Source organism: Octodon degus, unplaced genomic scaffold (assembly GCF_000260255.1).
Source record: "Octodon degus isolate 3935 unplaced genomic scaffold, OctDeg1.0 scaffold00076, whole genome shotgun sequence".
In the NCBI taxonomy this organism is placed as follows: Eukaryota; Metazoa; Chordata; class Mammalia; order Rodentia; family Octodontidae; genus Octodon; species Octodon degus.
In genome coordinates this window covers 1,510,909-1,536,758 of record NW_004524652.1, presented here as the reverse complement: position 1 = coordinate 1,536,758, position 25,850 = coordinate 1,510,909, and the positions used below count along the sequence as shown (strand labels likewise).

Here is a 25,850-nt window from a genome sequence, read left to right as displayed (position 1 = left end):
CCAAATTTTCTGATCAAGGAGATTATGGGGCCACAGAGTAAAGTGATCGATGATGTAGAGTGTGCCTAAGGAGAGTCACATGGAGAGAAAACATTCTCTCAGGCTTTCACAGAGAGCAAATTGGTCAGGCAATGGCCGTGACTCATCCACATGGCTGACACTGACAAAGGATCTACAAACTGCTGTACAGGGTTTCAGGGTAAATCCTGAGGGGATCTGACTGACCTTGTCAGATACAAAAGTTACATTTCTTGTTATATAGGTCTTGCTTTATCTTGGTCTTAACCATCCAGCAGAAAAGTATAAAAACAACATATAAAAAGTAAAGCCATATTAATATGCTGAGCTGTAAAAGGCTCAAGTCAACAACTTCTGACATTGCCAGCCCTGCGGATAGCCCACTAATATTATGGACTACTGGACTACATTGGATTATTTTGCTGAATTCACGCTCCTACAATATTTAAATGGCAATGGAATATCCATCTCTGACAAAACTAATCAAAAAAAGGGATACAAAGGAAGGACCATTTTGTATCTGTATATTCAAAACAGTTAGGATAGATATACAGCTACTTTCTCTTAATTTAGTGAATAGAAAGATTTGTTCTAATAGTGTTTGGACAGGATACCATGTCTGTATCTTGTACTATGAATAACTACTATGAAGACAACAAAGTGTAATATATTAATTATTGTAACTGTCCTACTAACCTATTTTGGAACTGTCTCATTGCTATTTGTTTCTCAATAAAATTAATTTAAAATAATAATAAAAAGCCTTTCCTCCTTTAACCTGGGAGTGTCAGGTATTTTGTACCAGCAATGAGAAAAGTGACTAAGACACAGCCGCGGGCCGCGGCCCCCACACAGCGAACTTTCTTGCCTGGGCCGCAGCTGGACGGCCCTAAGCAGTGGGCACTGGGAGGGGCGAGGCCAGGAAACAGGCAGGGTGGCAGGAGCACCTGGACACAGCGGGCCTCCCCGGGGCGCAGTGGGCTGGGCGGCCGCTCAGTCCCCCCCAGAGCTCTCGGGTGTCCTCAGGCTGCCTGCTTGAGCACAAGCTGCATGGTTGGGAGGCGAGCTTCTACCTCCAGCAGCAGCCAGGCCTGAGGTGCTGGCACTGTGCAAAGGTTCTGCTGCTCTCTGGAAAGGCAGCAGGTGACTCCTTTTCTTCTAGGGGAGTGGCGTTCAGTGGAGGGAAAGCACGAGGCCTGCGTCTGGTGCATGCCTAGGGCCACCGCGCCGAGCCAATGGCCACAGGACGCTACCAGGACGCCTGCTTCCTTCCAGAGCCGGGGGCAGCGCGGCCTCGTCCTGACCACTCAGGGTCTCTGCAGACAGTTCTTACGTTGAGTCCCAATTGGTGGCAAGTGGGCAGGCTGCGTGGTCACCTGGGTGTATCCGAGGCCCACGAGCAGCTACCTGCAGACAAGGCAGGGCAGGTCCCACAGACACAAGGTGCGCTGGCCGTGGCGGCACAGCGCCAGCCTGGGCAGTCCTCCATACTCGGGACACAGAGCAGCCCCACATGAGCACAGGACACTGACCACGAGCTCCCGCCGCCCAGGCCGTCCCACAGCTGCTGGGCTCCTCTCCGAGGTTCCGAGGCAGGTGCAGGGTGTGCAAAGTGAGGCAGCTGGTGACAACACCTGCTCTGGGGCAGCAGGAGGGTGGCGCACATGCCACAGGCCTGGGGGACCAGTCCCTGAGGTGCCAGATGCTCCTGGCGAGGGCACCTCTCTTGGGTGGGAGACGCTGTCATGGAGATTGGTGCTGTCACAGGCACTGAAGTCCCTGCCTCCTCAGCACCCTAGAGGCCCACTGGGCATCCACAGGCTACCCCGTTGGCGTCTCGGTGCCCGGCCAGTCTGATAGCCAAGTGAGCAGCAGCCGGAGGAGACCTGCCACATGTGTGGTTCAAGATGGAATCTGATGGCAGCCTTCTGCTGCCAGGGGCTTGCGGGGACAGCTGACTACCTCACCACAGGGCAGGGCAGGGCAGGGCAGGGCAGGGCAGGGCAGGGCAGGACAGGGCAGGGCAGGGCAGGGCCAGGCTCCCTTCAATGCCAGGACACAAGGGGCTTCGGCCTCCTCCTTCTTCAGCCATCCTGAGGCGCCATGGTCAAGTCACCTGCCTGGGAGTATTCGGGGCCCACACCCACAAGAGGAGCAAGGATTCCCTGGAGCTCTAAGATGCCACTTCCATCTCCCCTCCTGGGTCAGGGTCACCCTGCTCCAGGCTTCCTTCTACACTAGGGTCCCTGCCGGTCCCGACCTTGCTGAGTGCCTGGGTTCCCAGGCTGGAGGCCCCGCCTGCCTGGCATGCCGACCCCTCCCTTGGCAGAGGATTGAGTGGACCTCACCCTGGGAAGTCGCAGTAGAAGGCAACCCCACAGCCCATCCCTCTGGCCTGGCTGCAGCCGGGCCTCCCTGGTGACAGTGGAGTGTGCTGCATTCTCTGAGGACATGGATGTTCATCTCTGGGTCAACACTTCTGGGCTTGGGGTGTGAGAGGGGCTCAGGTCCTAAGTCTGAGTGTGGCAGTCTCTCCACCCCCCCCCCTCCTGAGGTCCAAGGCCAGTGGCCAGGGCCATCAGTCCCCACCCCAAGGCCCTGGCCTGGCAAGACTGGGCCCTCCTCTGAATTCACCATCAGACTAGCGCTCTGCCCTGGGGACTCAGCGGGTCCCCAGCCGAGACACTGGATGTGCAGGCCTGGAAGACCTGGGTCCCTTCTGCCTGTGGAAGGAGCTTCTCGGGGGCCAGCAGCAGGAGCGGGAAAGCGGGTGCTCAGGGGTCCCGTGAACTCTGATGACAGTGGCCCAGCTCTGGGCCATCAAGTGCCACCCTGGGAAGAGGCTTTCTCCTCCCTGCAGCCATCCAGTTCATAGGACCCACCTGGCAGTGACAGCGCAGGGAGAGAACAGGAAACCATGAGCGATGGGCCGGCTCTGTGCTGCTCCTGCAAGCTCCCACGGAGACACTGGCCCTGGCTTCCCAGGCGATGACCCCGGGCCCTGTGTCAGGAAGCTGCTGAGGTCAGGACCCAGGAGTCTGGGCACTGCACAGAGCTGGCCCAGGCTCAGGGCCACCACACAGGAGAGCACGACCAGGCACGTGGGCGCCGGGCACTCGCAATACCTGCATGCTGTCCAGGGCGCTCTGTGCGGGCCAAGCAGAGCGTAAGCAAAGGAAGAGGTGGTGAGCAGAGGGCCACAGGCACCATGCAGCCTCCTCATTGTCAGACCATGACCGTGGCTCAGAGGTCCACCAACAGCCAGGGGATAGCCCCCGGCGGCCACCAGGGGCCACAGAACAGACCCAGACCAGCACACTGGGGGCTCCAGGGCAGCTGGAGGATACAGATGCTCCCATCCCCAGGCCTCGCTGGGGAGGCACAGCAGGCACAGGGACAGAGGACAGGCCCCCAATGGAGGGCAGCCCAGCCCGCCCCCTTGGCCAGAGGGCCCAGCCTTCTAGAACAGGGAGCCAGGAAGGCCTCCCTGGAGACACACAGGCTTTCTCCTGACTCTGTCTGCAGGGCCACTGCTGCGTGACCTCCACCCCAGGGTCACTTCTGGCCCCATCTCAGGCAGGTGAGACCCATGCCCACACTCACACAGAGTGAGGGGCAAGCCTTGGGGGTGATCCTAGATGGTCAGCCTCCCTCTGCCTGCTCACGGTCCAAAGGGGGCTGGTGTGGGACAGACAGTCACAAACATGGGTGGCCACTCCCCAGTGCCACGCTAGCAGGAAGGACAAGGGGACCGCCTGCCTGCCTCCCAACCCCACCACTGGGGTCACTGAGGATGGCCCAGGGGCTGAGGGCTACCTCATGGGGCCGGCCCCTCAGTGGCACTCCCACCAGTCCCAAGGCCTCCTTCTCTGAGCCTGCACAGCCTGATCATGTGTCCCCAGCAATCTGCCAGAAGGGGCACCCACAGGACGGGACACCCCGAGCCAATGAGAACCAAGTGTCACTGGACACAGTGCGGACCCACTGTGTGGCCACCCCCATGCCTCAGTTTCCTCTCTGGTAAAGATGGAGACTGGCCCAGGCTCCTGTGCAAGCAAACATCCTGAGCGCGGGTCCTGGGCCCCGGCTCTGCCCCACGGCCCGCCCGCCCGCCTGCCCCGTGGGGCTCAGGGGCTCCACTCACCTCTAGCAGCTGCACGGCCCCCTCGTGCTCCTTCTTAGCTTCAACCTGAGCCTGTGGGTGATGGAGACAGAACAGCGTCAGCCCTGGGTGTCAGCAGGGCCTCGGGGCCAGCTCCTCAGCTGTGACCCCCAAGTCTACGCAGGAGGGCGGGGGTCCCACAGGGGCGTGGCCATGGGGGGCAGAAGAGGGGGACATGGTGTTGCTCCTTCCATGGTCCCCACGGGCGGACTGATGGCGGGTGAACCCAGGGCAGCAGGCAGATTCTGCCAAAGCCTCCACAGCACCTCCATGCCCCAGAGACCTCACTGTGGAGAAGCAAGATGCCCCGCAACTGGACCCCAAGGAGCCCCAGGTCCCCCAGAGGCCTGGCCAGGGGCACCTCCAGGGCAGCCCTGGACCACGGCCTTGAGGCGAAGCCACCTGCTGCACAGAGGGAAGATCCCACAAGTTTCGTCTGTGGCCTGGGCAGTGCAACTCCTGCAGGACCAGAAGGCATCCTCTGCCTCCCTGTGCTCTGGACCCAACCAGGACCGGCGCAGCGGCTTCATCCCTGCAGCCAGCCCTCGCCCAGAGGGTGGCAGAGAGGGCGGCTCCTCTCCCTTCAGCCTCAGCCTGAGAGTGGAGGCACCAGGAGGCCCGAGCTGGGGCAGCGGCAGCTTCCTCAAGAGAGCAGCCACCCGGCGGGCGGAGGAAGGCCGCCAGGCTGGCGCTGGGCTTCAGCAGCGCGCGGAGCCAGCTGGCGGGGCCTGAGCGCAGCACCTCTGAAGCGCGTCTTCAGCCGTGTGCGCCAAGAACACTTCCTTTTGGGGTTTTCTGTCGCTTGGAAGTAAGCGTCCCAGTGAACACCGCCATCCACGGCTGAGAATGTGATGTGACTGCTTGTGAAGTCAGACAGAGGGGTCCTCGGGGGTCTGCGGCTGCACCCCGGACAGAAGAGACAGGTGCATGCACGCTGCACGCCAATCGGGGGTGGCAGCCCCCGCTGACCCCCGGTGTGCGGCGGCCGGCTCCGGTCCCATGGGCGCAGCTGTCCTCTCCTCACGCAGGGAGCACAAATAGCCCGAGCCGCGGCTTGGGTCTGGAGTCTTGGCGTGGGGATGAGCGGAGCAGCACCCCGGCGTCACAGAAAGGCAAGTGAGCGTCATCCTAGCAGCTTCAGCTTCACAGCGCACCGTCCGTGTGGGCCGGAGGCGGGCTCTGGGCTCCCAGCTCCAGCAGCAGCCTGTGCTACGGGGACTTGCACCCGGCACTGCGTCCGCGCTCCTGCGGCAGGGCGCCGGGCCCCACGCGAGGGACGCAGTTCTTTTTCCTTTCTCCTTTCCTTTCCTTTCCTTTCGTCTGTCTGTCTGTCTGTCTGTCTGTCTGTCTTTCTTTTTGTGGTACCGGGGATTGAACTCAGGCCCTTGCGCTTGCCGGGCAAGCACTTATTCTACTGAGCCATCTCCCCAGCCCCAAAGGATGGAATTCTTGAGTGCGGCCCAAGTGCCAAGGGCTTAAGAAGGTTCCAAGCTGAAGCAGGCAGCGGAGAACAACGATAAACAATGCAACAGAAAGAAAAAAGACGAGAAAACAGCCGAGAGCACACAGAGACGATATAAATAGCCAACGCTGCTGTTGAACCATTGAATCAAAGCGCTTTCAGAGAGCAGAACTAAGCCCGTGTGCAGGCTGGGTGGGCTCTGCCAAGCTGGCACCGGCAGCGGGCACTCAGCTCTTGGCGAGGAACAGAGTTCCTGCTCGTGGGCGAGCTGCAATGGGGAGGGGGCGCTTGGGTGTCAGAACAGATTGTTAAACAGTTCCAAAGGCAGAGCTGGGCTCCTGTGAAATTGAGAACGCAGCCCCAGCCCCAGCCCCAGCGAGGCTCATTTAAGGTCCAGTGCCGTGCCGCTGCCAGGGAAAGGGCCTGTCACCAAAGGGTCAGAGGCCTGCTGGGGCGGGCACCCTGGAGCAAGGGTCCCTGGAGAACAGTATGCATGGAGGGCGGCACCATCCCCGCGTCATCATCCGGCACCCTAGCACTACACTGGGCTGGAATGGGGGATGTGGGTCACGCTAGAATGAGGAGGGCCCCTCCTGCGCCGTCTACAGCTCCCACAGCATGGGCAGCACCCTCAGAACCATGGGCTGCCGGGGTCCCAGCCAGGCCCCGACTTGGCAGTGGGCAGAGCAGGAAGCTGGGGTTACACTGTCACCCAGGAGATGGCGGGGCACAGCAGGGAAGCGGAGGTGGACCCTGGGTGCCCACCCCACCCTGCAGGCCCAACACAAAAGGCACAGAACAGCAGCCAGGGTGGGTCAGGCCTAGGGTGTAGCTCCTCTAAGCACCCGCAGTGCAGTAAGAGCCTTGAGACAGAGTGGGCAGTCGGCAGGCAGGGCCACCTGGCCACACGGTTCTTAGGACGGGACAGACCACAGGGGCCTGGAGCCCACACCGAGCCTGGGGGAAGATCCGTCCTGCACCCGGCTGCTGCGCCGTGGTATGCTGGAACCGGCATTCACGCCATAGGCGCCCAGAGCACAGACATGGCATGGGGCTCTGCGCACGCTTGTGCTGCTTGGACCACGGCTGTGGCTGGCGCACCTGGCAGCCCTCCTGTCCTCTCTCCCCGTCCTGGGAGGCAGCTGCTCCTGAGCCATCCCAGGGAAGGAGAGCCAGCATCTCGCCGGGCCGGCTTTATAGTGACAATAAGCCACTTCCAGAGACTAGGACAGAGGTTCCCAGCAAAGGCGCCAGAGCAGGGGCAGTCAGGCCCAGAGAAGAGCTGGGGCTGCGGGGTGGCCGTGGGTGGGGCCTGGGAGCAGAGTGCATCTGGGCACCACCCAGCGTGAGGGAGCAGCAGGACCTGGGGTGCCACTGCTGGGACCCCCCTGCGCGCTCGCAAAACCCCAGCTGCTGCCCCCGTGGTATCTGCTCCTCCCTCGGGTTACTCATTAAGGAGATCAATGGCTCCCTGCGCAGCAACTCCCTGCCCTTACAGGCGGCAGGGTGCGTTGAGGTGCCAGAGTCCCTGATATTGGATGCTGGGGTGGACCCCTCACCCGCCCCATGGCAGGGCAGAGCTACTCTGGTTCCGCACATCCTCCTTCCAGGGTGCTGGGGAGCCAAGGCATGGAGGAAAGACCCTGTGCCCAGCCTGCCTAGGAGGGCCAGGGCTCCGAGGGTCTCAGAGCCCTGGGAAAAGAAGAGCCCCAGGGGACAGGACCTTCTGAAGGGAGAAGGGAAACACGTCACATGCCGAGCACAGGGGACAGCCGTGGACTAAGAGAGCAGGAGGTGTCCATAGGGACACTCGGGAGCCAGCGTTCGAGGTGATGGGGTAGAGTGTGAGACAGAGCAGGGCTACAGAGGGGAGACCGGGCAGCCCTCCTGGGACATCTCCACAGCAGAGCTCCTTTGGATCATGGTGGGGGACAGAGATCAGAGTGGGCTGGCCACTAGCCTACTGTTGGGCTTTGCAGTGTGTGGGTCAGGCTCCAGCTCTGCACCGGCAGCAGGGCCACCGTCCTCTCAGATGCTCCCTGGGGCAGAGCAAGGCATGTCTGCCCCTCGCCTCAGGGCCCCGCCTGTGCAAGCTGCTGCTGTCCAGCACCTCTCGGACCTGTTCCTCTCCAACCCATCCTCTCCGACCCATTCCTCTCCGACCCATCCTCTCCGACCCGTCCTCTCAGAACCATTCCTCTCTGATCCACTCCTCTCTGACCCATCCTCTCCGACCCATCCTCTCCGACCTGTTCCTCTCTGACCCATCCTCTCCCACCCATCCTCTCCCACCCATCCTCTCCCACCCATCCTCTCCGACCCATCCTCTCCCACCCATCCTCTCCCACCCATCCTCTCTGACCCATTCCTCTCCCACCCATCCTCTCCGACCCATCCTCTCTGACCCATTCCTCTCCGACCCATCCTCTCCAACCCATCCTCTCCGACCTGTTCCTCTCCGACCCATCCTCTCCCACCCATCCTCTCCCACCCATCCTCTCTGACCCGTGCCTCCTTTCATCCTTTGCCCCCACCCCCTCCCCCCCCAGAGGGCCCAGCGCTGGCTCCTCACGTGGCTGCTGGCCAGGGAAAGGCACTCTGGAGAGCAGGCGTGTGTGGTGCTCAACCTCCTGCTGAAACCTCCAAAGTTGCCGGCCCCTCCCCTCTCCCGTCCCATCCTTGGCCCCCTGGAGGAAGCATCGTGTGTCCACAGCAGGAGGCTGAGCAGGGAGATAGCGGCCTGGCCCCAGGCCCTTCCTGCACAGCCCGCTGAAGATCTGTCTGGTGGGAACAATGCCCTGCGCCCTGGATGGAGAATGAATTTCCGCCTCTTATCTGTCTCAGATGGAGACAGAGCTGCCGTGGTGGCTCTCGGGTGGGGAGGGCAGGTGCCGGCTCCACTCAGCCTGCCGCACTTGTGCCAGATAAGGCCAGAGGATATTGCTTCTGCCTGCCAGGCGGCCCCTACCGTGCAGAGCATGTGAGGGCCCAGCGTCCACACTGGCTCCATGAACCTGCCCCACCTGAGGTCTGCCGAGCACCAGCTCCCCTCGACCCTGGCGGGACAGAGCCCATCCCCACCAGGCCGGACCAGCAAGGGCGTGGCCCTGCTGGAGAACCAAGGTCCGGGACAGGCCCAGGACGGTGAGGCTGCGGAGCGCAGCTGAGGCTCTGCAGGCGCCCTGGACAGCACTGGCCAGAGCACACACCTGCCCTGGCCCGTGCTCAGCCCTGTGCCCTCAGCAGGCACTCACTGGCTGCCCCACAGAGGAGGGTGGCGATTGGCCAGGGGACACCGGGAGGGAAGCAGACGTGCGTGCTCCTGGCTGTGGCCCTCCCACCTGTGGGATCGGACAACAGGACCAGCTGCGAGGGCAGGCCTGGTGGCGGCTTCCTCTTCCACCCTGCACCCAGGAGCCCCTCACGGCCGCTCAGCTGCCCCTCCCACTTTTTCTCCTTTCTCTCCTTGATCTCCTGGCAAATGATCTCATGCTGTCAGCACTGCCCTGCAGCCTCATTCTCTCGACAGCACAGACAGACAGACAGCCTGAAGACAGCAGACCAGCAGTCGGGTCCACTGAGCAAGGCCACTGCAGCCCAGCCACGCCCACGGTGGCACTCACACCCCCCCACACACACACTGCAGAACGCAGCCACCCCTCCTTGGAACCTGGGCCTGCATTTCCCACGAGGCTGGCAGGGGCGGCCTCTCTGTGCCGTTCCAGCTGCGGCCAGAGCACCTTTTGTCCTGCAGCCTCTCCAGCAGCAGCAGGGCAGAGGGCAGCAAAGGCCAGCAGCTGTGCACAGGAAGAGGGCAGTGCACGGGAGGGGAGGCGGGCTCTGAGCCTGCAGGGCGAGGACCGCGCGCGGTACCCCAAGGACCCCGGCCCCCGGGGCCCCGCTCACCTTCTGCAGTAGCTCGATCTCCTGCTGCTTGGCGTTGAGGACGGCCAGGGCCTGCTCATGCTCCAACTCCAACTGCTGCCTCCGCTCTGCAGCCTCACGCATGTGCTGGGGGACAGGGGTCCTGAGCACGCCTGCCAGGCGCCCACTGCCCTGCACCCACCACCAGCACCCAAGGGGCTGCACCCAGGAGCAGCCGTGCACAGGGAAGCCGCCTCCCTCGGCGCCAGGCTTCTCCACGGCGGCAAGGGACGGGGAACCCGGCCCAGCCAGACTCCCGCCCCTGCGCTGCTTTTTATATCTTCTGCTCTGAACGAGAGCGCAGCTCAGACCCCCGCAGAGATGGGGGCTTCTCTCTACGTCCAAAGGCCCAGAATATCCAGTCTGCCCCGGAAGTTTGCAGGGATGAAGCAGGGCCGTTTGGGGGGGGGGCGGGTAGGGCTGCCGCTCTGTGCTTGCCGCGGGCCCCGTGCAGAGGACCGCTCAACAATGCCACGGCAGCCACACTAACACCAGCCCATGCAAGGGGACAACCTCGGACAGGACACCATGACGAGAGGGGACATCTGCTCTGTGTCTCATAACGTGCGGTAAGGGTCACCCCCAGCAGGAGCAGTCCCATTCCATACCCATCCCTTCACTTTTTAGATTAGGATGCTTACAAAAGGTGACTTTGATGTTAACATTTTAAAATTGGATCTTTTACCTAAAAATCCAAGTCCTTCAAAAATAGTAAGATTCCCCCATTCCTAGCACCCAGTAACCCCGGGAAGGACAGTCCCTGAGGCCTCCGTCCACCTGTGTCCCAGGCCTGCCCTTCTTCCTAACTGGATCTCCCATTATGCGGGAGTGGAACCCCAGCCCCGCTTGGCCTGGCTGCTGACCCTGTCCATCTCCTACCCCACAATGTCGCTGACTTCTAGTCTTTTGCTGTTTCTAACTGAACGCATTTGGGAGCCTTAGAGCGGTGCAATCATGACGCAGTGGCAGCCCCACGGCAGACGCTGAGTGGGCAGAGCCGGGGAGGTCCCTGCCACACAGGGCGCGTGGGCAGGGCCTGGTGCCTGCGGGGCGCAGAGGCGCATCCCGCTCCTCCTGCTGCTCTCCCGCAGTCTCCCCGCCCAGCCCTGTGCACCTCTACCCGGGGAGGTCTCGCAGATGCACCGCTGCGGGGAACAGCATGGGCAGAGCCCCACGCCTGAGTCCTGCTTCTTGGCCTCACAAGTAACATCTGGGCTGGGCTGAGTGTGAGGCGCTATGAACCCCACATCCCCTCTGCTGTCTCCCAAGAATTGTGAGCTACAATCACCCCACTGCTAGGAGGCAGGCAAGTGGTGGTTTTGCTGTTGCTATGGAAACTCTCACAGGAACTCCCTAACACATGAGCCGAACTCCACAAAACATGGGCATCCCCGTCAGCTGTTCTAACCGGCTCTTCCAGGGTGGGGCAGGTTCTCCCCCCGCCCCCCCATCTGAGCAGGGTGGACAGAAGGTGCCACCTCCCTCATGCTCCGTATCCAGGCACCGAGGCACTAGGGTCCCTCTGTCAAATGCTGGCTGCACCTGACCCCCACAGACTTGGCCTGGTGCAGAGTGGACAGTTAGAACGTCAAATTGTCTAGGAAGCCTGGTGATATTTTCATCTAGTGCTGTGCTGGATGGCTGGCAGGTCCCTGAACCAGAAGCCCCAGCTCCGAGGGCAGTGCCCACCCTCAGCTGCCCACATTCTAGCTCAGACCCAGCAGGGGCCCCCACATGCTGCTCTAGGGGCTGGCAAACCACGGGCGCCAACCTGGGCCTGGCAGTGTCTAGGGACCTCTTCACGACAGCCTCTACGTCCCCTCTGCCCCATCACCTGCCTGGGGCCCTGTAAGCCAGCAGCTCGCAGCACCGACATCCTCTGGGGCATGGGGGACAAACTGATCACAGGTGTCCTGGGGCTGGGTGCGGGTGCTAGGCCCTGACCAGAGGAGAGGCCACAGCACCGTGAGCAGTCACATCCACAGTGACAAGGTGAAGGCGACACTGTCCACCAAACTTGGACCACGCCCGGGTTAGGCACCCCACCATGCCCACACCCCATGTCAAGAGCTGCTTTCAGTGAAGCCAAGCCACCGCTCAGAACCACGCAGCTCCACGTAGCAGGACCGGCCCTGGCCTGCCCGAGAACACAAAGCTGAGACAACTGGAGATCCAGAAGCCTCTCAGCTCCCTGTGCCAGGGACACACTCTTCACAGAGAAGGGCGAGGACACGGGGCAGGAAGGTGCGGGGCTGGGCCACCCGAGAGTGGCCGTGCTGAGGGGGCTCAGACCGGCAACAGGAGCAGCGGCTGCATCACTGGGAGACAAAGCCGCAGGTCAGCCCCTGCCCAGGTCTCCTGGTCCAGGGAGACGACCGTGTCACAGCTGCCGTGGCAAGAAGGTAAGGCTGCGAGTCCAGCGCCAGGCTGAAGGGCTGTGAGAGGCGCCAGCCGCGCAGCTGGGGCGGATCCTGCACCTCAGCCACATGGGAAGGGGCGGAGCTCAGTCGGAGCCAGGGACCGTGGGGCCACGGGGGTCCATCACCAGGCAGCCACCCACCTGGGGATGTTGGCCCTTCCTGCTCTGCAAGCAATAGGCTGCACGGCAGACTTGCCCAGCCCAGCCCGCGCCCGCGCCCGCGCCTCCCTCAGACGACAGGCTTCCTAAGTGCTGGGAATGCTGTGCCAGCCCTGAACGTGCAGAGCTGTGGGACTTCACAGCAGCACCCTAACACCATGAGACGGCCATTCCCACTCTGAGGGGCAGCCAGCCCGAGAGGTCCCGGGTGTGCGCAGCCTGCACAGCTGCGGCAGGACTTGAGCCTGAGACCACGGTGGGGGTGGGCCGACCCATGGGGTACTTCTGCACGGCCACCCCTGTGAGACTTCTCCGGGCTGCAGTGAACCCCTCACTCCTGGTCCCCTGCCACCGAGGAGGCGAGCACCAGGGTCAAGGCTGGCAGAAGCCACCTGCCTCCCTCCAGGGGCAGCTGGCACTATAACTCTCATGACTACTGCAGTGGTCACAACACCCGGGTGCCCTGGAGTGACAGCCGCAGGACCTCAGGTGACGCCGAAGCCCCCATCTCGCCCAGCCAAATCTCGCTCTCAGCTCCTCTCCAGAGCGCCCCCCTCAGGAGCACCATTCGCACGCATAGCCAAGCCCACAGTCTGCACGCCGCGCCTTCTACAGGTTTATTTTTACAGCAATGACATTTACAGCCGGATGCCGACGCAAGCATGAGCACGTGAGGAGCTTGCAAATGTCAAGGGGCCCGCTCGCCTGCCGGGCACTGCTGGGCGAGGGAGTCCACAGCAGCCTCCCCGGGAGTGGCAGTGGGCCTGTCCCCTGCGGTGCGTGGTCCCTGAGCAGGAGGGCCGGCGACATCCTCACTCCCTCCCTCCCACCTAAAGGCACTGCTGTGGATGTCACACGTGTGCAACTCGCTCGCCGGCAGTGACAGTGAGCTCTGTGGTGCACGTGGCTTCCTCCTTACAGGTGTCCGGAAAGGACCAGGAAGGACTGCGTCGTGTCCTCAGCCGAAGCCCAGGCACAAACTCAGCTATTCTGGGTGGCAGCAACTTCCTGTTCTGTGCGTCAGAGCCATCCATCAGGGCAGTGAGAGAGAGAAAGTCGAGTGAATTCTGGGAGCTGTGATGCACCTTGCTAAAAGTGTCTGGGTTTCTCAAATCAGAGAAAATCGGGTAGCAAGGCACCCATTCAAAAGTCAGTGCACTGAGCCGGGCATGGTGGTGCATGCCTGTAATCCCAGCACTCGGGAGGCTGAGGCAGGAGGATCCCTGAGAGCTCAAGGCCAGTCTGAGCTGCACAGCAAGACTTTGTCTCAAAAAAAAAAAAGAATCCAGACACTCCCGGTCCTCAGCTGCCTTCCTCTCCAGCCTCCCAAGCCGCCTGCCCCCCCCAATCCTGGAAACACGGACAGCGGCCCTCACCCCGGAGTCAGGACACAGCGGCCTCTCACACTGTGTGCCCAGTGGTCCAGACATCAGGCCGGGGACAGCAGCAGCAGGGCAGGGCTGGGTCGGCCAGGCTGCATGCGAGTCATTGCCTGCAGCTCGCCAGCCACACACTCAGCCTTGGATTCCTTGTTTATTGAGCGGCAGAAGAGGACGGAACCCAGGCACAGCTGTGGGGGAGCGGGTGACGTGCAGGCCACACCTCACGTCTACACAGCAGACCCAGCGGGCGGGCAGCAGCTGTCTTCCGGCCGTTGTTTCCCGAGTCTGCCATTTGACTTCCACTCTCCTGTTTCTTTTTTAGCATGGCGTTTTCGCGGATCCCTGGGGCCTTTCTGCACATTTTAATAACTCGGCACCACAACACAAGAGCCGAGGTGCAGGAGGACAGGTGGGAGCTGCTCCTCCTGCTGCCACCGCGCCCTGCAGGTGGCTGTCCAGCGCCACACCAGGCATAGGACAAAGGTGTCAGGAAGGAGCCCCTGTCCCCGCCCTGCCCAGGAACCAGACAGGACCCCAAGTAACCCACAAGCCCACGTGGCTCCTCCACACAGAGCCACATAACAAGACCAAGATGGGAACTTCACAAAGGACCAGAGATCGGTCAAACACATCTGCGCAAGGGGTGTGCTCACCAGGCCACGGGTGGGAGGGCCAGGGGGCCCGTTCTGTCCCCCACGGTCAGGACAAAAGCCTCTAACCAAGGTGTGGCAGCGCTGCTCCGCCTGAGGACTTCTAAGGAGAGGCAGCCACGCCTTCCTCCTGCCCTGTGGCCCTTGACCTCGGGTTTGGCACTGCCCCCTCCCATCTCCACTGGGTCACTGGCCCTCCCATGCGGCTCTTCTCCCCAAGGACCCAGTCACTGGACAGGCCACCATGCTCTAGAATGGCCTTCCTTCACGGTCACCCCGCCAAGGCCCCACTTCCAATGAAGGCCACATGCACAGGTCTTGGGCTGGGACTTCACAGTCACCTCAGGGACACGGCTGGACCCAAGAGACACCCTGTTGGCTCTAGACCTGTCGTTCCCTCACCCCTTGGCCACAGTGGATGCACTGGCGTCCCTGTCCTCAGAGTTTTGTCTATTGTGCCCTGCTTCAGGGTCCCTGGAAACCCTGCCCATCCAGGTCCCCATCCCCATGTGGCCTCAGCCAAGGTGTCCCCGCCAACCACACCTGGCTCACCACTCCTCAGCCTGCCCTGTGACCCTCTATTCCCCAGTATCCTTGTGTCTCCCACTTGGGAACTCAGAAGGGGCTGCGATGTGTACCCCATTCTGCCCCCGATTGATGTGAGCCCCGCATCCAGTGGACACACCACGGGCCAAAGGCCACAGGCACGCACTGCCGTGGATCTGGGCAGGCCCAGAGGCCACAGGCCACGAGCACACAGCAGCAGAGTGAGCCGCTGCCCCACCAGCTCGGGACTCGCAGACCGCAGCAGGAAGAAGGCACAGAGTGCAGATGGCTGTGCCCGCCAGGCGTGCAAACGCGCAGGCGCCCTGAGAGCGCACCACGCCTCCCTCAGCGACCTGCTGCCACCTAAGGACATCTAGTAAACAAGCGGCGCCCATGCCTGGGGACGAGGACGAGTGCCCCAGGCTACAGATACTGCCACAGCAGGAGCTATGCCGCCTAGCTGCTGCCCCAAAGCTCCAGCCTCATGCCAGCCCTCAGCTGCGCCCGGCTGTGCAGCCCCCAGCCCCTCGCACTGCATACGCCCACAAGTCCCCGCCTCTGGTCCCCTCGAGGGATCCCGGAGCACAGCCGGGGCCTCTCAGCCTGGATCCTGCCCAGGTAGGAGCCTGGGCACGCGCTCTGGGCACCACCAGCCCCGCCTCTTGGCTGGCCACCTCTCCGTCCCCCGCTCCCTCCACAGGGTCAAGGCCTGAGCCCTGCAAGCTTGAGGGGCATCTGTGACAATGGGGGCGGACAAACCCTCAGCGCCCCACGTCCACAGGCCCAGGCACTGCCCTGCTACAGGCAAGTGAGCTTGGCCGTGCCCCGGCCTAGGCCTGGACTCGCTGCACAGCAGGAGGGGCAGGCGGCACAGCCCCACCCCCAAAGTTCAGGGCATGCTGCTCGGGAGTGCAGGGCTCCTGAGCCATGGGGGCACACCAGCCCCCTCCCTGAGCCTGGGCGGGACCTTCCCTGCCCCTCAGAACCAGTGGGCTCAGCCCACCCCAAAAGCCTGCCGCACTTAGCCCGAATTTCATCTGTCTCCCCTTGTTCGTAGACAACATGTCTTCCAGAAAGCACCCACCTGCTTCAGCTCCCCGGCCGCAGTGCCTGGGCCCGGAAGACCCTGCGACCTGTGTCCTTCCTCTGACAGCCCAACGAGGTGACACGGCAGTAGGGTGAAACCCCAGGGCTGGCAATGTGAGGCAGAACTGAGCAGCTGGACCCAGCGACCTCTTCAGGGCTGGATGCCCCCTTACACCCTGGGGTCCCAGCGGGGCCAGGAAAGAATGGAGCCCTGAGCAGAAGGCTCAGTGTCAGAAACAGGGTGTTGTGGTTTGTGTCTAGGTGTCCCCCCAAAGCCTCATGCAGTCTTGGGGCGTCTTCCACAGTTTGGGATTACTGCGGGTGTGGAGCTGCCCCCGCCCTGGGCAGGTGATGTGCATTACAAGGTAAGGAGGGGAGAGAAGCCAGCTGCTTGAGCTGCTGCTACCCCTCCCCGAGCTCTTGCTCTTTGCCTCCGCCATGAATTGCTGCCCTCTGCCGTGTGCCAGGCTGCCTTGGACCCAGCTGAGTATGGACTGAAACCTCCAGTAACTGTGAGCTAAATAACCCTTCCCTTCCTTCACTTTGTGTGTCTGGTATTTGTCCCAGCAATGAGAGAAGAGTAACTAAGACACAGGGCCAGCACGGGGACCTGGGGCTCCCTTTGCACCCCACCAGCAGCCTCCTCCCTATGCCCGAACCCTGCCAGTTGACCCTGGACTGGAGCCTTGAGGCTTCTCCTCCTCTCAGTAGACAACTCAGGGATTGGGTCACAGCCCCAGACAGCCACCCAGGGTTCACAGCAGCAACGGACTGGGTCCCCAAGCTGCTCCCCTCTGACATGGCGCTGGGGGCAGCCAGCTGTGGCCTCTGCCCACCAAACACTGGGCTCCCTGTCCCAGGCCTCCACGGCCAAGGTCCCCTAGGCCACTTACATCCTCAGTTTCCTGGCCCCTCTTCTCTGTCATTCACTCGAAAGCCACTTGGCCCCAAACCCCCGTTCCAGGGTTGCTGAGCTGTGAATCTCACTGTGGGGTGGAAGCAGCTGTTCACAGTTCTCTAGTGATCTCTTTCTTGGGGCGCACCCTAGCTTGGAGGTTGAAGTGAGAAGCGTCCACTGCCCACCTCTGCTGTCCCCAGGAGAGGGCAAAGTGCACAGCACCTGTTCACCAGCTGCCCAGCACCCGGCAGGCTCCATTCACCCTAAGAGCAGCTCTCCCCACCAGGGGCCAGCCTGCAGGTAGAGGGCGCCTCGACTTTGCACACAGAAAGAATTCCATCCGCACCACCAAACTCACCATTGTGCAGCATACAACCCAACAGGCCTGCTACCGCCCTCCCATCTAAATCCACAACATCGTCCCCTCCAACCCAGAGCCAGGAAAGCCCACCCCCGAGCCATCCCCCGCATCCTGAGTCCCCCAGTCGCCCCTTGTCTAGGGGCATCACAGCGGGGAAGGGGACACCGCCGCTGCCTCCCTGTGCAACTCGGGAGGCCGCAGGAGCACAGCGCTATGGAGCAGACGCTAAGTGATGACTATGTTACATTTCTTTTTAAATTTCCCACAACAAGAGTCAAATACATTTCTTAACACTCAAAAAAATGAAGCATTGAAGATCGATTCAGCTTAACTCTACACCCACAGCGAACCAATCCCATTAAATAAGCCAAGAATGCCCGACTCGTCAAGAACGTGTGAGCAACACCCAATTACCTGTGTCCGGGGAGAGCAATTTTCTGATTGAGCCACTCTCTTGATAATTCAGGGTCGCTAAACACCTGAGGAACAGCTTAAAACGCATGAAGTTTGAAAAACCAACATCGACGCTCGGGGCTTCCACTGAAGTCGACTCAATTTCCATTCCAGAGCACAGCCGGCCACCTTCGGCTCAGCTGTGTTTAACACCCTCAGAAATGGAAATGCGTAATTGGCTGCGCGGGATTGCTTCCAGAAACATCTGAATTTTGTTATTCATTGCTTTTTTATGCCATCAAAAGGGTAAAAACAGCCCACAGAGCCCTGAATTTTGATGAAGCCTTCAGAACGGCTTTAGCTACTTGGTACTCTGGAGTCAGCTGCCCTCCTCCTGCTGGCCACCACAGCGGTCACTGCCACCGAGCACGTGCAGCCACCTACCTTCAGGACCTGTTCTAGGTTCTCCAGCTTGGCGCGGGGCTGGAGTTTCTCCTTCACGCCAAATCGCGTGGCCTGGTCACCACAGCAAGTCTGCGGCCACGCTGGGCATACTCTGCCTTCACCTAGGAGACACAGAGGGAAGCAGAGGCCATCACCACCTGTTAGGAACTGGGGTGGACGCGCCCAGCTGGCGCCTGGCCCTGCCTCTGCAGGAGCAAGAGAGCTGACTTCTGGTCAGAGAGGCTTCCCGGCTAGTTCTCCATCCTGGACTTCACCGGGCAACGCCCGCAGGGAGTGGCCACATGTGGCTCAGCCTGGCCACTCAGCAGTGGGTCTCCTTTTTCACCCCACCCACCTCCACCAGAGACAAGGTGATAGGTTCAGTCCTGGCCAATTTGCACAAGCCTTGGCTATAGGAATTGAATGGAGGTCATGGGACCAGCCACATCCCTACGGTCTTGTGTAGTGGGGAGACTGTTTTGCCCACTGCAAAGTGGTCGACAAAGGCTGGAGCTCCCGTGCCCTTTGTCGCTGAAGGAAGAACCCACCTGAGCACAAAGCCACTAAGATGGAAGTGGAGCCCAGAGAGCTGCAAAGGGAGGCCAGGATGCTGACTGAATCAATTGCACCCCTAAATCAAGCCGCACCTGCAGCTGGTTAAGATGTAGCTACTCCGGCCCCTGTGCTTACACCAGCCTGAGCCGCTGTCCGTCCTAGCTGCCTGGGGCAGTCCTAACAGATGCGAAATTGGAGCTCAAGTTGTTTAAGCACCCTCACTTTTCTGCCTAAAAGGTCTGTGGTTAAAATTGTCACAGCACCCCGTGTGTATCAGCCCAGCTGCCCCAGTGACGTTGAAGCACACCCGTGCCGCCCTCAGGCCACCACCCTGGGGGCCTGCTGTCCTCCATCCCTCTAGGGCCTCTCAGACAGGAGCCGCTCCCTTGCGCCCACCCTGACGTCGCCTGTCCTACAGCTGTCACCCTGTCCCTCAGGGTAAAGCCCACACTGCCACACTAAAGCCCTATCCCCATGATACACTGAACCCCCAGGAACTTGTCCACACCACAGCCTTATGTCCACGTGGGCCTGCAGGGCCCGGCCTGTGGCTGGCTCACTGCACTTCTCAGGATGCCCCAGGTCACCCCGTCCTAGGGGCTTGCAATCCCCTGGCTGCTGAGGGCCGGAAAACGTTCACTCTGAGGCTACACTCTGGGTGTCTATGCCACACTGTCTTCTCCCACTTATCCACTGATGGCCACAGGGGTGCAGCCACCTAATGCCACTGCAGCCCTAACATCTCTCTGCGACCCTCCTGAGGCTACACCCGAAGTGGACAACTGACCCACGACAACCTGTGTGTCCATCCCCTGGGCTCCCTGTCACCACTGCCCTCACACCATCCCACCACCTCATGTATCTCTGCCACTCCAAACTACACATCTTTTAAAAATTGCCAGATGGGGCTGGAGAGATAGCTCAGTGGCATAAATGCCTGCCTGGCAAGCACAAGGTCCTGAGTTCAATCCTGGTACAGAAAAAAAAAAAAAAAAAATGCCGGGCAGGAAGGAAGAAAAGAAGGCCCACACGGGCAACTCCGGGCTCGCAGTAAGTTGTCAGGCCTGGCTGCTCAGCTGTGCTCACAGGAAGGCAGTGAGAGTGAAGGCTCGAAGCTGCGTGGCCGCGCGTCAGCCACGACTAACCACGGAGCTGTGCCCCCACCCCCACCCCTCGCCGCAGGTGCTGAGGTCAGGACAGCTGTGACAGCAAAGCCTTGAGGACAGTGATGCCCACGCTCTTGTGGAGACAGACACACGGTGAAGGTGTGCTAGGCAGGGCTGGCTGACATCTGTGCTGGGCCAGGCACAGGTGTGGAGGGGCAGGGAAGGCAGGACGAGTGGTGGGGCAGCGTCCCCGGGAGGGGGCTTTGGAGCTGAGTATGCTGGGAGGCAGCCGCCGGCTTTGAGGACCAAGCAGAGCCCCCAGCAAGGGTAGCACAGAAGGTCGGCCCACAGGGCTTCCGGGCCAGGCTACAAAGGGAGGGCAGGTAGGGTCCCCGCCCACCAGCCACTGCAGAGGACAGCGCTGGCCTGGGGCTCCTGGGAAGGCTCTGTAGCAGCCAAGGGTGGCACAGTGACAGCCAGGGGGACAGCACACAGCTGGCTGGGGAGGGTGCAGGATCAGGCCAGCATCCGTTGGGGCAGGAGCCAGGGCAGTGAGCTCAGCAGCAGACGCCAGGGGCTGCACCTGCTAGGCGTAGGGTCACAAGCTCGATCCCCAAACAAAACAGCTAACAAAAACATAGGGCTGCGGCCCTAGCTTAGTGGGAAGGTCTTGTAGTCAACATTCAGCCCTGAAATATGATAGATAGATGGGTAGGTGACGAATGGATAGATGGTAAATAAGACAGATACATAGACGACAGACGTACAGGCAGATGATAGATACAATCTGTTTAAAGCCAGGTGCAGAGGCGCACCCCCATGATCCCCGCATGCAGGAGGATCCCCAAGGATCACCGTGGACTCAGGTCAGCTGGGCTCCATCCTGAGTTGAGTGCAGCTACACCGAACAGTGAGACTGTCCCAAATACCACAAGGACACTGCTGGTCCCGAGGAGCCGAGGTCCACATGATGGCCGCCTCCTCGTGCCCCCTTCCGGGGTGTGTGGGTACCTGGTCATGCTGTGCGGCCCTCGCGGTGGTCTGCGTCTTGGGGCTTCAGGCCACGCTCTCCCCGGGCAGCAACATCTTCAGTTCATCTTCCTGTGGCAAAAGAGAGGGCGCTGAGAAAGCACACCGACCCCGCAGGATGCTGCAGGACCCCGCAGGCCCAGCAGGCAAGTTCAAGCTCTGACCTGGAAGCTGGACTGGGCTCGGACACGGCCGTGCATGCGCCCCCAGTAGCAGGGGACTCGCAACTGGGTTCCGGGGGCCACAGCAAAGATGCCTCGCACGGAGCACCCGCTGGCCTTTCCCCACTTCCTGGCGGCCCGGGCAAGCCCACACCGTCCACCTTACTCTAGCTCACTGACTCGAGGTCAGTCGTTAGCCAGCGAATTCAGCCCCACCCGAACACCTCAGGATCTAAACCCAGAGCAGGGGCGGGAGGCGCTGACCAGAGTACAACCAAGGAAGGGAGACGAAGGCCACCAGGTGTGCCCAGCGAGCAGCCCTGAATCCACCCATGGAGAGCAGCGCACCGTGCCACCTACCCCAGCGCCCCCCGCCAGCAGGGGTCGCAGAAAGATGCAGAGCTGTGCTGCCCTCATCGCTCCACGCCTGCATGTGCCTGCAGACCCAGCCAGCCCGGCGGAGCGCCGTGCCTGGCAGCACCGCGTGTGCACGCTGATGAGACACGGAAGGCGCGCTCAGCGATGCCAGCTCCGGGCAGGGCAGCCTGGGGCGAGCTGCGGACAGTCTCTATCCTAGGACAGTGCAGGGCCACCCTCACCCCGCCACTGCGCACGTGGAACACAGTGACATCGCGCGGGACGGGCTGTCCACCCAGGGAAGCAGCCAGGCGCCAGCTCAGTGGAACCTCTCCCGGGGCATGGCTGCCGCCTGAGGAGCCCAGCCGGCGGAGGCCACCCTGCGTCTCCGTGCCCGCTGGAGACCACAAGGCAGCAGACCCAGGCTCCAAGTCACAGCATGACAAAATGGGTCCCCAGCCAGCAGATCCCCGTGCAGGCCGTGAGTGGGCACACAGACGGGCATCAGCACCAGCGGCCTTCCCTGGGGCTTTGCTTGGTGACACCAACCACCACCAGGGCCCGGTGACATGTGCCACAGCCCCAGGGGGCATCTGTAGCCCAGACCATGTCACACCCCCGCAGCACCCCTGCTGGAGTCTGGGGACGGGACGAAGGACATGGTGGAGGCAGCAGCCAGCCCAGGCCCTCCTTGCCCCCACGGGAGCACCAAGGCCTTCCGCCAGGACTGATCTCAAGCTGTAGCCTCAGCTCCTCTGGTTTAAAGCCACAGAGGAAGGCAGTTTGGGGCTTACCAGGCGTGGCTGCGTCACGAGACAGCCTCTGGAAGGCCGGATGCAGCCTGCTGCATCTAACCCTGCAGAGCGGAGGAGTGGGCATGGGCCGACCTCACCTTTTGGGGGACCCCGCCCTGTGCCCCTGCTCAAGCCAGCTGACCACGGCTGGGCCTGACGCCTCCCTCCCAGGCCAGCTGGAGGGGTCAATGCAGAAACGTTTCTGTTTTTCATTTATTTGGTACAGGGTCTCCCTAAGCAGTTGAGCCTCACAGTGATCGTCCTGTCTCAGCCTCCCCAGTGCTTGTATTATAGGTGTGCACTCCAAGCCTGGTTTTGGGGCTGGGATGGTGCACTCAGGGTTCCATGTGTCCTCTGGAGCTGGCATGGCATGTGGTGCCAGGGGATTGAACCTGAGACTTTGCACTTGCCAGGCAGGCACTTAGATTGCCGAGCTATCTTCCCAGCCCAATGAGAGATTTTTTAACCTATTAATATTCAGCAATATGTGCATGAGAAAGTCCTGGCTTTTTTCACAAAATCATGGAAGGAAACTAAGTATTGGGGAGAAAGGAAAGCCATTAGCAAGAATTTCAAACTGGGGCTGTGCAGCAGACAGGCCAGAGGCCCATGGACAGTCAGGAGTGACCAGTCAGGCCCTGCTCCAGCGCCCACTGCCGCTCAGCTCCCAGCCCCCAGGCCACTGCCTGCCACCCTCAGTGTCACCACGAGAGGACACAGGCAGACCTGACCACCTGCAAACCAGGAAGAGCCTTCCTAAGACTCCAGGCACCTGGCCCTGCCAAGGTCAGAGCTGGGCCTCAGTTTCCCCGGGTCCCCAGAGCAGCTCAAGGGCCTGTCGGGAGAGAGGCAAGGTCTCCAGGGACCCTGCACACCAGGAACACACTGCACTGGAGGCAGGGGACACCCCAGTGCCGTGGGCAGCAAAGGGACACCTTCCCTCCCAGACATACATCTGCTTGACCCCTGGGGAGGTGACAGGGGAAGACTCTCCTAGACAGGAGGGTCCTCAGAGCCCAACAGCAACTGTGGGCTCTTCGAGGATCCTACAGGACCCAGCTAAACCCACCAGACCCAAAGCTGGACCCAGATGTCCCATCCCGCCCTGTGGCTACAGAGCTGGCCAGACACCCAGCAGGCAGCACTTCTTGTGGGGCGCATAGAAGGGGTGCCAGGGCAGGAGTGGACGTCAGACCCTGTGCACACAGCGAGCCAGGGGACAAGGCTGTTCTGTGTATGTGGCAGGTGACAGGCATCATCCCCAGCCCCAGCAAGGACCCCAACTGCATGTGATGAGGTACTTTAGGGTCACGACCTAAAGAGAAGAGGGGAGCAACACAGAGGCCCTCACGCGTGTGCGACTCGTGGGCTACAGCTTTGCTGCTGCTCGGGTGGGCCTCCAGCCTCCCCGAGAATAACGACGCACACAGCACGTAAATGCCACTCTGGTGAATGGTTCAGCACCGTGTCCACAAGCCTCCTCCTCCACACCACGGAGTCCCTGGCCAGCGCCTCGCCGCCCTGCTCCCGCCTGGGCCCAGGGACAGCAGTGCCACCATGTACAGACGGAGGGGCTCCTCTGCCCTCCAGACTCAGTCACAAAGGACAGCATCTCGCCCCAAAGACTGGTCAGAGTGACTGATGACTGATTGGTGCCTGGCTGGTGATTAACTGCTGACTCAGTACTCTTTACCAGGAGCGCGAGATGCTTGTCTGAGCCCAGCCCACGCCATCTGCTGTCGCACGCTCCGGCCCACGAAGCCCTCACACTAGACCAGATCACGGCCCACATGGCGTCCTCAGAGGCCTCCGCCCTGGGCTTTTCTACTGGAGTCAAACACAGACACACAGAGCTGCCCGGGTCGAGGCCTGCACTGTTTATCTCAGCTAGCTGCACATACCAGAGCCACAGACAGAAGACATCTCTGGCCAAGGCCTCGGCCGCCCCGGGCTTCCCCGAGAGCACCATGCTGATTCCTGGTGCCACACACTGGCTGTGCCACCCGTTGGCTCCATAAATGAAAGGCGAACTCCTGCCAGAGTCTGGGCATTGCCTGTTTCGCCTGGGACCCCTGCGTGTGGGAAGCCGCAGCTGCTGGGCCCGGTGCTCTGTCCAGTTCTTGTCCCAACGGCCCAGGATGGCTGCTGCCCCTCATCCCCAGATGGCTTCAGGCAGGGCCACGACACCCCAGGCACAGAGAACCTCCTGAAGGAGAGCCTTGGCCCGTGAGGAGGACCCGGGAAGGGCCTGGCGGGCTGCAGTGTGCACACACCGGCGTCCTGGGAGGCTCCCTTTCACTTCACTTTGGCGTCAGGGCAAGGCTGAGGCCATGATGTACCAGATCCAGAGAATGAGGCGAATGAAAAGACAGCTTACCTCCTTATTGGACAGAAATTGCCACGAACGTTCTGAACGGATGCAGGACATTGAGGCAGCCAGGACAACACAACTAAGGACATGCAGCAAAGTCCCCACTAGGACACGGAGAGGCGGCCCAGGACTCCCCCGTTCCCTCCTGCAGACCCATACTCCCCTGGGCCACAGCTGCACACCCCATGGGCTTCCCTGCACCCCAGACACAGGCAGCCAGGGAAGGGCAGACGGCCTTGGGCTGAGCATGGCCGCAGCTTCGTGCTAGGACCAGGGGACACAGGGACACACCTGTCTCACGGCGCGCAGCACTTGGGAAAGAGAGGCACTGCCCACAGCCCAGGGAGGGGCCTTTGACCCCAGTGCGTCCCTAAGGGGGCCACGTTGGCACCCTGCCCCAGCACCTGAGCTGCGCGCTGGGGTGCTGCTACTGCACCATGCCAGCTGCTCCAGCTCCTGGCACCGAGAGGGAGCTGGGGTTCATGGAATGGTCTCGCCCCTCAGCACATGGGAAGGAAGTGTTCTGTGGGCAGAAAGTCAGACGGGGGCTGTGCAGAAACAGCGCGGACAGCTCGCCGCCCCAGGAGGGGCCGGCTCCCGGGGGGACGGCCTGGCGCCTGGCAGAGTCGCTCAGGGCCGGCCTCTCCCCACTGCTGCCCTCCGCCAAGGCTTAGGGACACCCTTCATTCTGCTCTCGGATGAGACCAGTGGGCTCAGTGATGGACAGCCCCTGTCAAGGGTGGGCGTTCAGTGCCCAGTGAGATCACCGGAGACGATTCCTTGCGATTTAATCCCTACCTGCTGGTATTTCAAAGTCAGAACAATTGTGTGCAAAATCTGAACTCAAGCTCTTCCTGGAGTTTGAGACACCACACACCCCTGTGGCTCCCTGAATCACGCTGCTGGGGAAGAGGCAGCTGCTGCCAGGGAACCCCACTGAGAGTGGGGGGGCAGCCGCTCGGACTGCACAACATGCTGGGCTCCAGGACAAGTGTGGGGCCGGATCCTGATGCGCAGACCCTCCGCTGTGCCCGAGGCCTGTTTGTTTCTCTGTGTGCACCAAGCCCCAAGCAGCAGCCCTCCACACAGGTGACAGGGCCTCACGGCTGACTGAGTGCGTGTCATTGCAGATGGTGTCCTCCAAGCTGAGCCGCCTTCCTGCTGTGTGCAGGACAAGACCAGAGGCTCACCTGGGGCAGGTGCACGGCTGTGTGTGAGCGTGCAGCTTGCCGTGGTCAGAAGTTGCAGGCCGGCAGCCTTGGGACTGAGGTGACCAAGCTGGTGGCCCTAGGCGGACAGCAGAGCAGGGAATGGTGGCTCCCTGCTGGAGAAGGACATGAAAAGCCCAATTCACAGCCCCAGGCCCAGCTGGACCTGGGACCTCAGGACAATGCGTCCCGGTGCCAGGGAGCTGAGGAGGGCAGGGCCACGAACACACCCTGCTGCCCCGCTGCGATGCACCCAAGCTCCATGCTCACCCCAGGAAGTCTCGCTGAGCACTCTAGGCAGGAGGCCACAGCGGGGCAGACCAAACAGAGGCCACAGCCGGGGCAGACCACACAGAGGCCACAGC

General features: G+C 61.5%; 1 protein-coding gene across 4 annotated transcripts in view; it reads right to left on the bottom strand.

Moving 5' to 3' along the window:
• Window positions 1-25,850, bottom strand: part of Rimbp2 (RIMS binding protein 2) — a 96,634-nt gene that overhangs the window by 37,216 nt on the left and 33,568 nt on the right. For all 4 annotated transcript variants that reach the window (XM_023720562.1, XM_023720561.1, XM_023720564.1 and 1 more), the window contains exons 2-5: window positions 20,577-20,666; window positions 17,905-18,026; window positions 9,549-9,653; window positions 4,163-4,213 (exon numbers count right to left, since the gene is read on the bottom strand). In XM_023720562.1, the coding sequence (XP_023576330.1) occupies window positions 4,163-4,213; window positions 9,549-9,650 (153 nt within the window). In that variant the 5' untranslated portion in view covers window positions 9,651-9,653; window positions 17,905-18,026; window positions 20,577-20,666. The remainder of the gene's footprint in view (window positions 1-4,162; window positions 4,214-9,548; window positions 9,654-17,904; window positions 18,027-20,576; window positions 20,667-25,850) is intronic.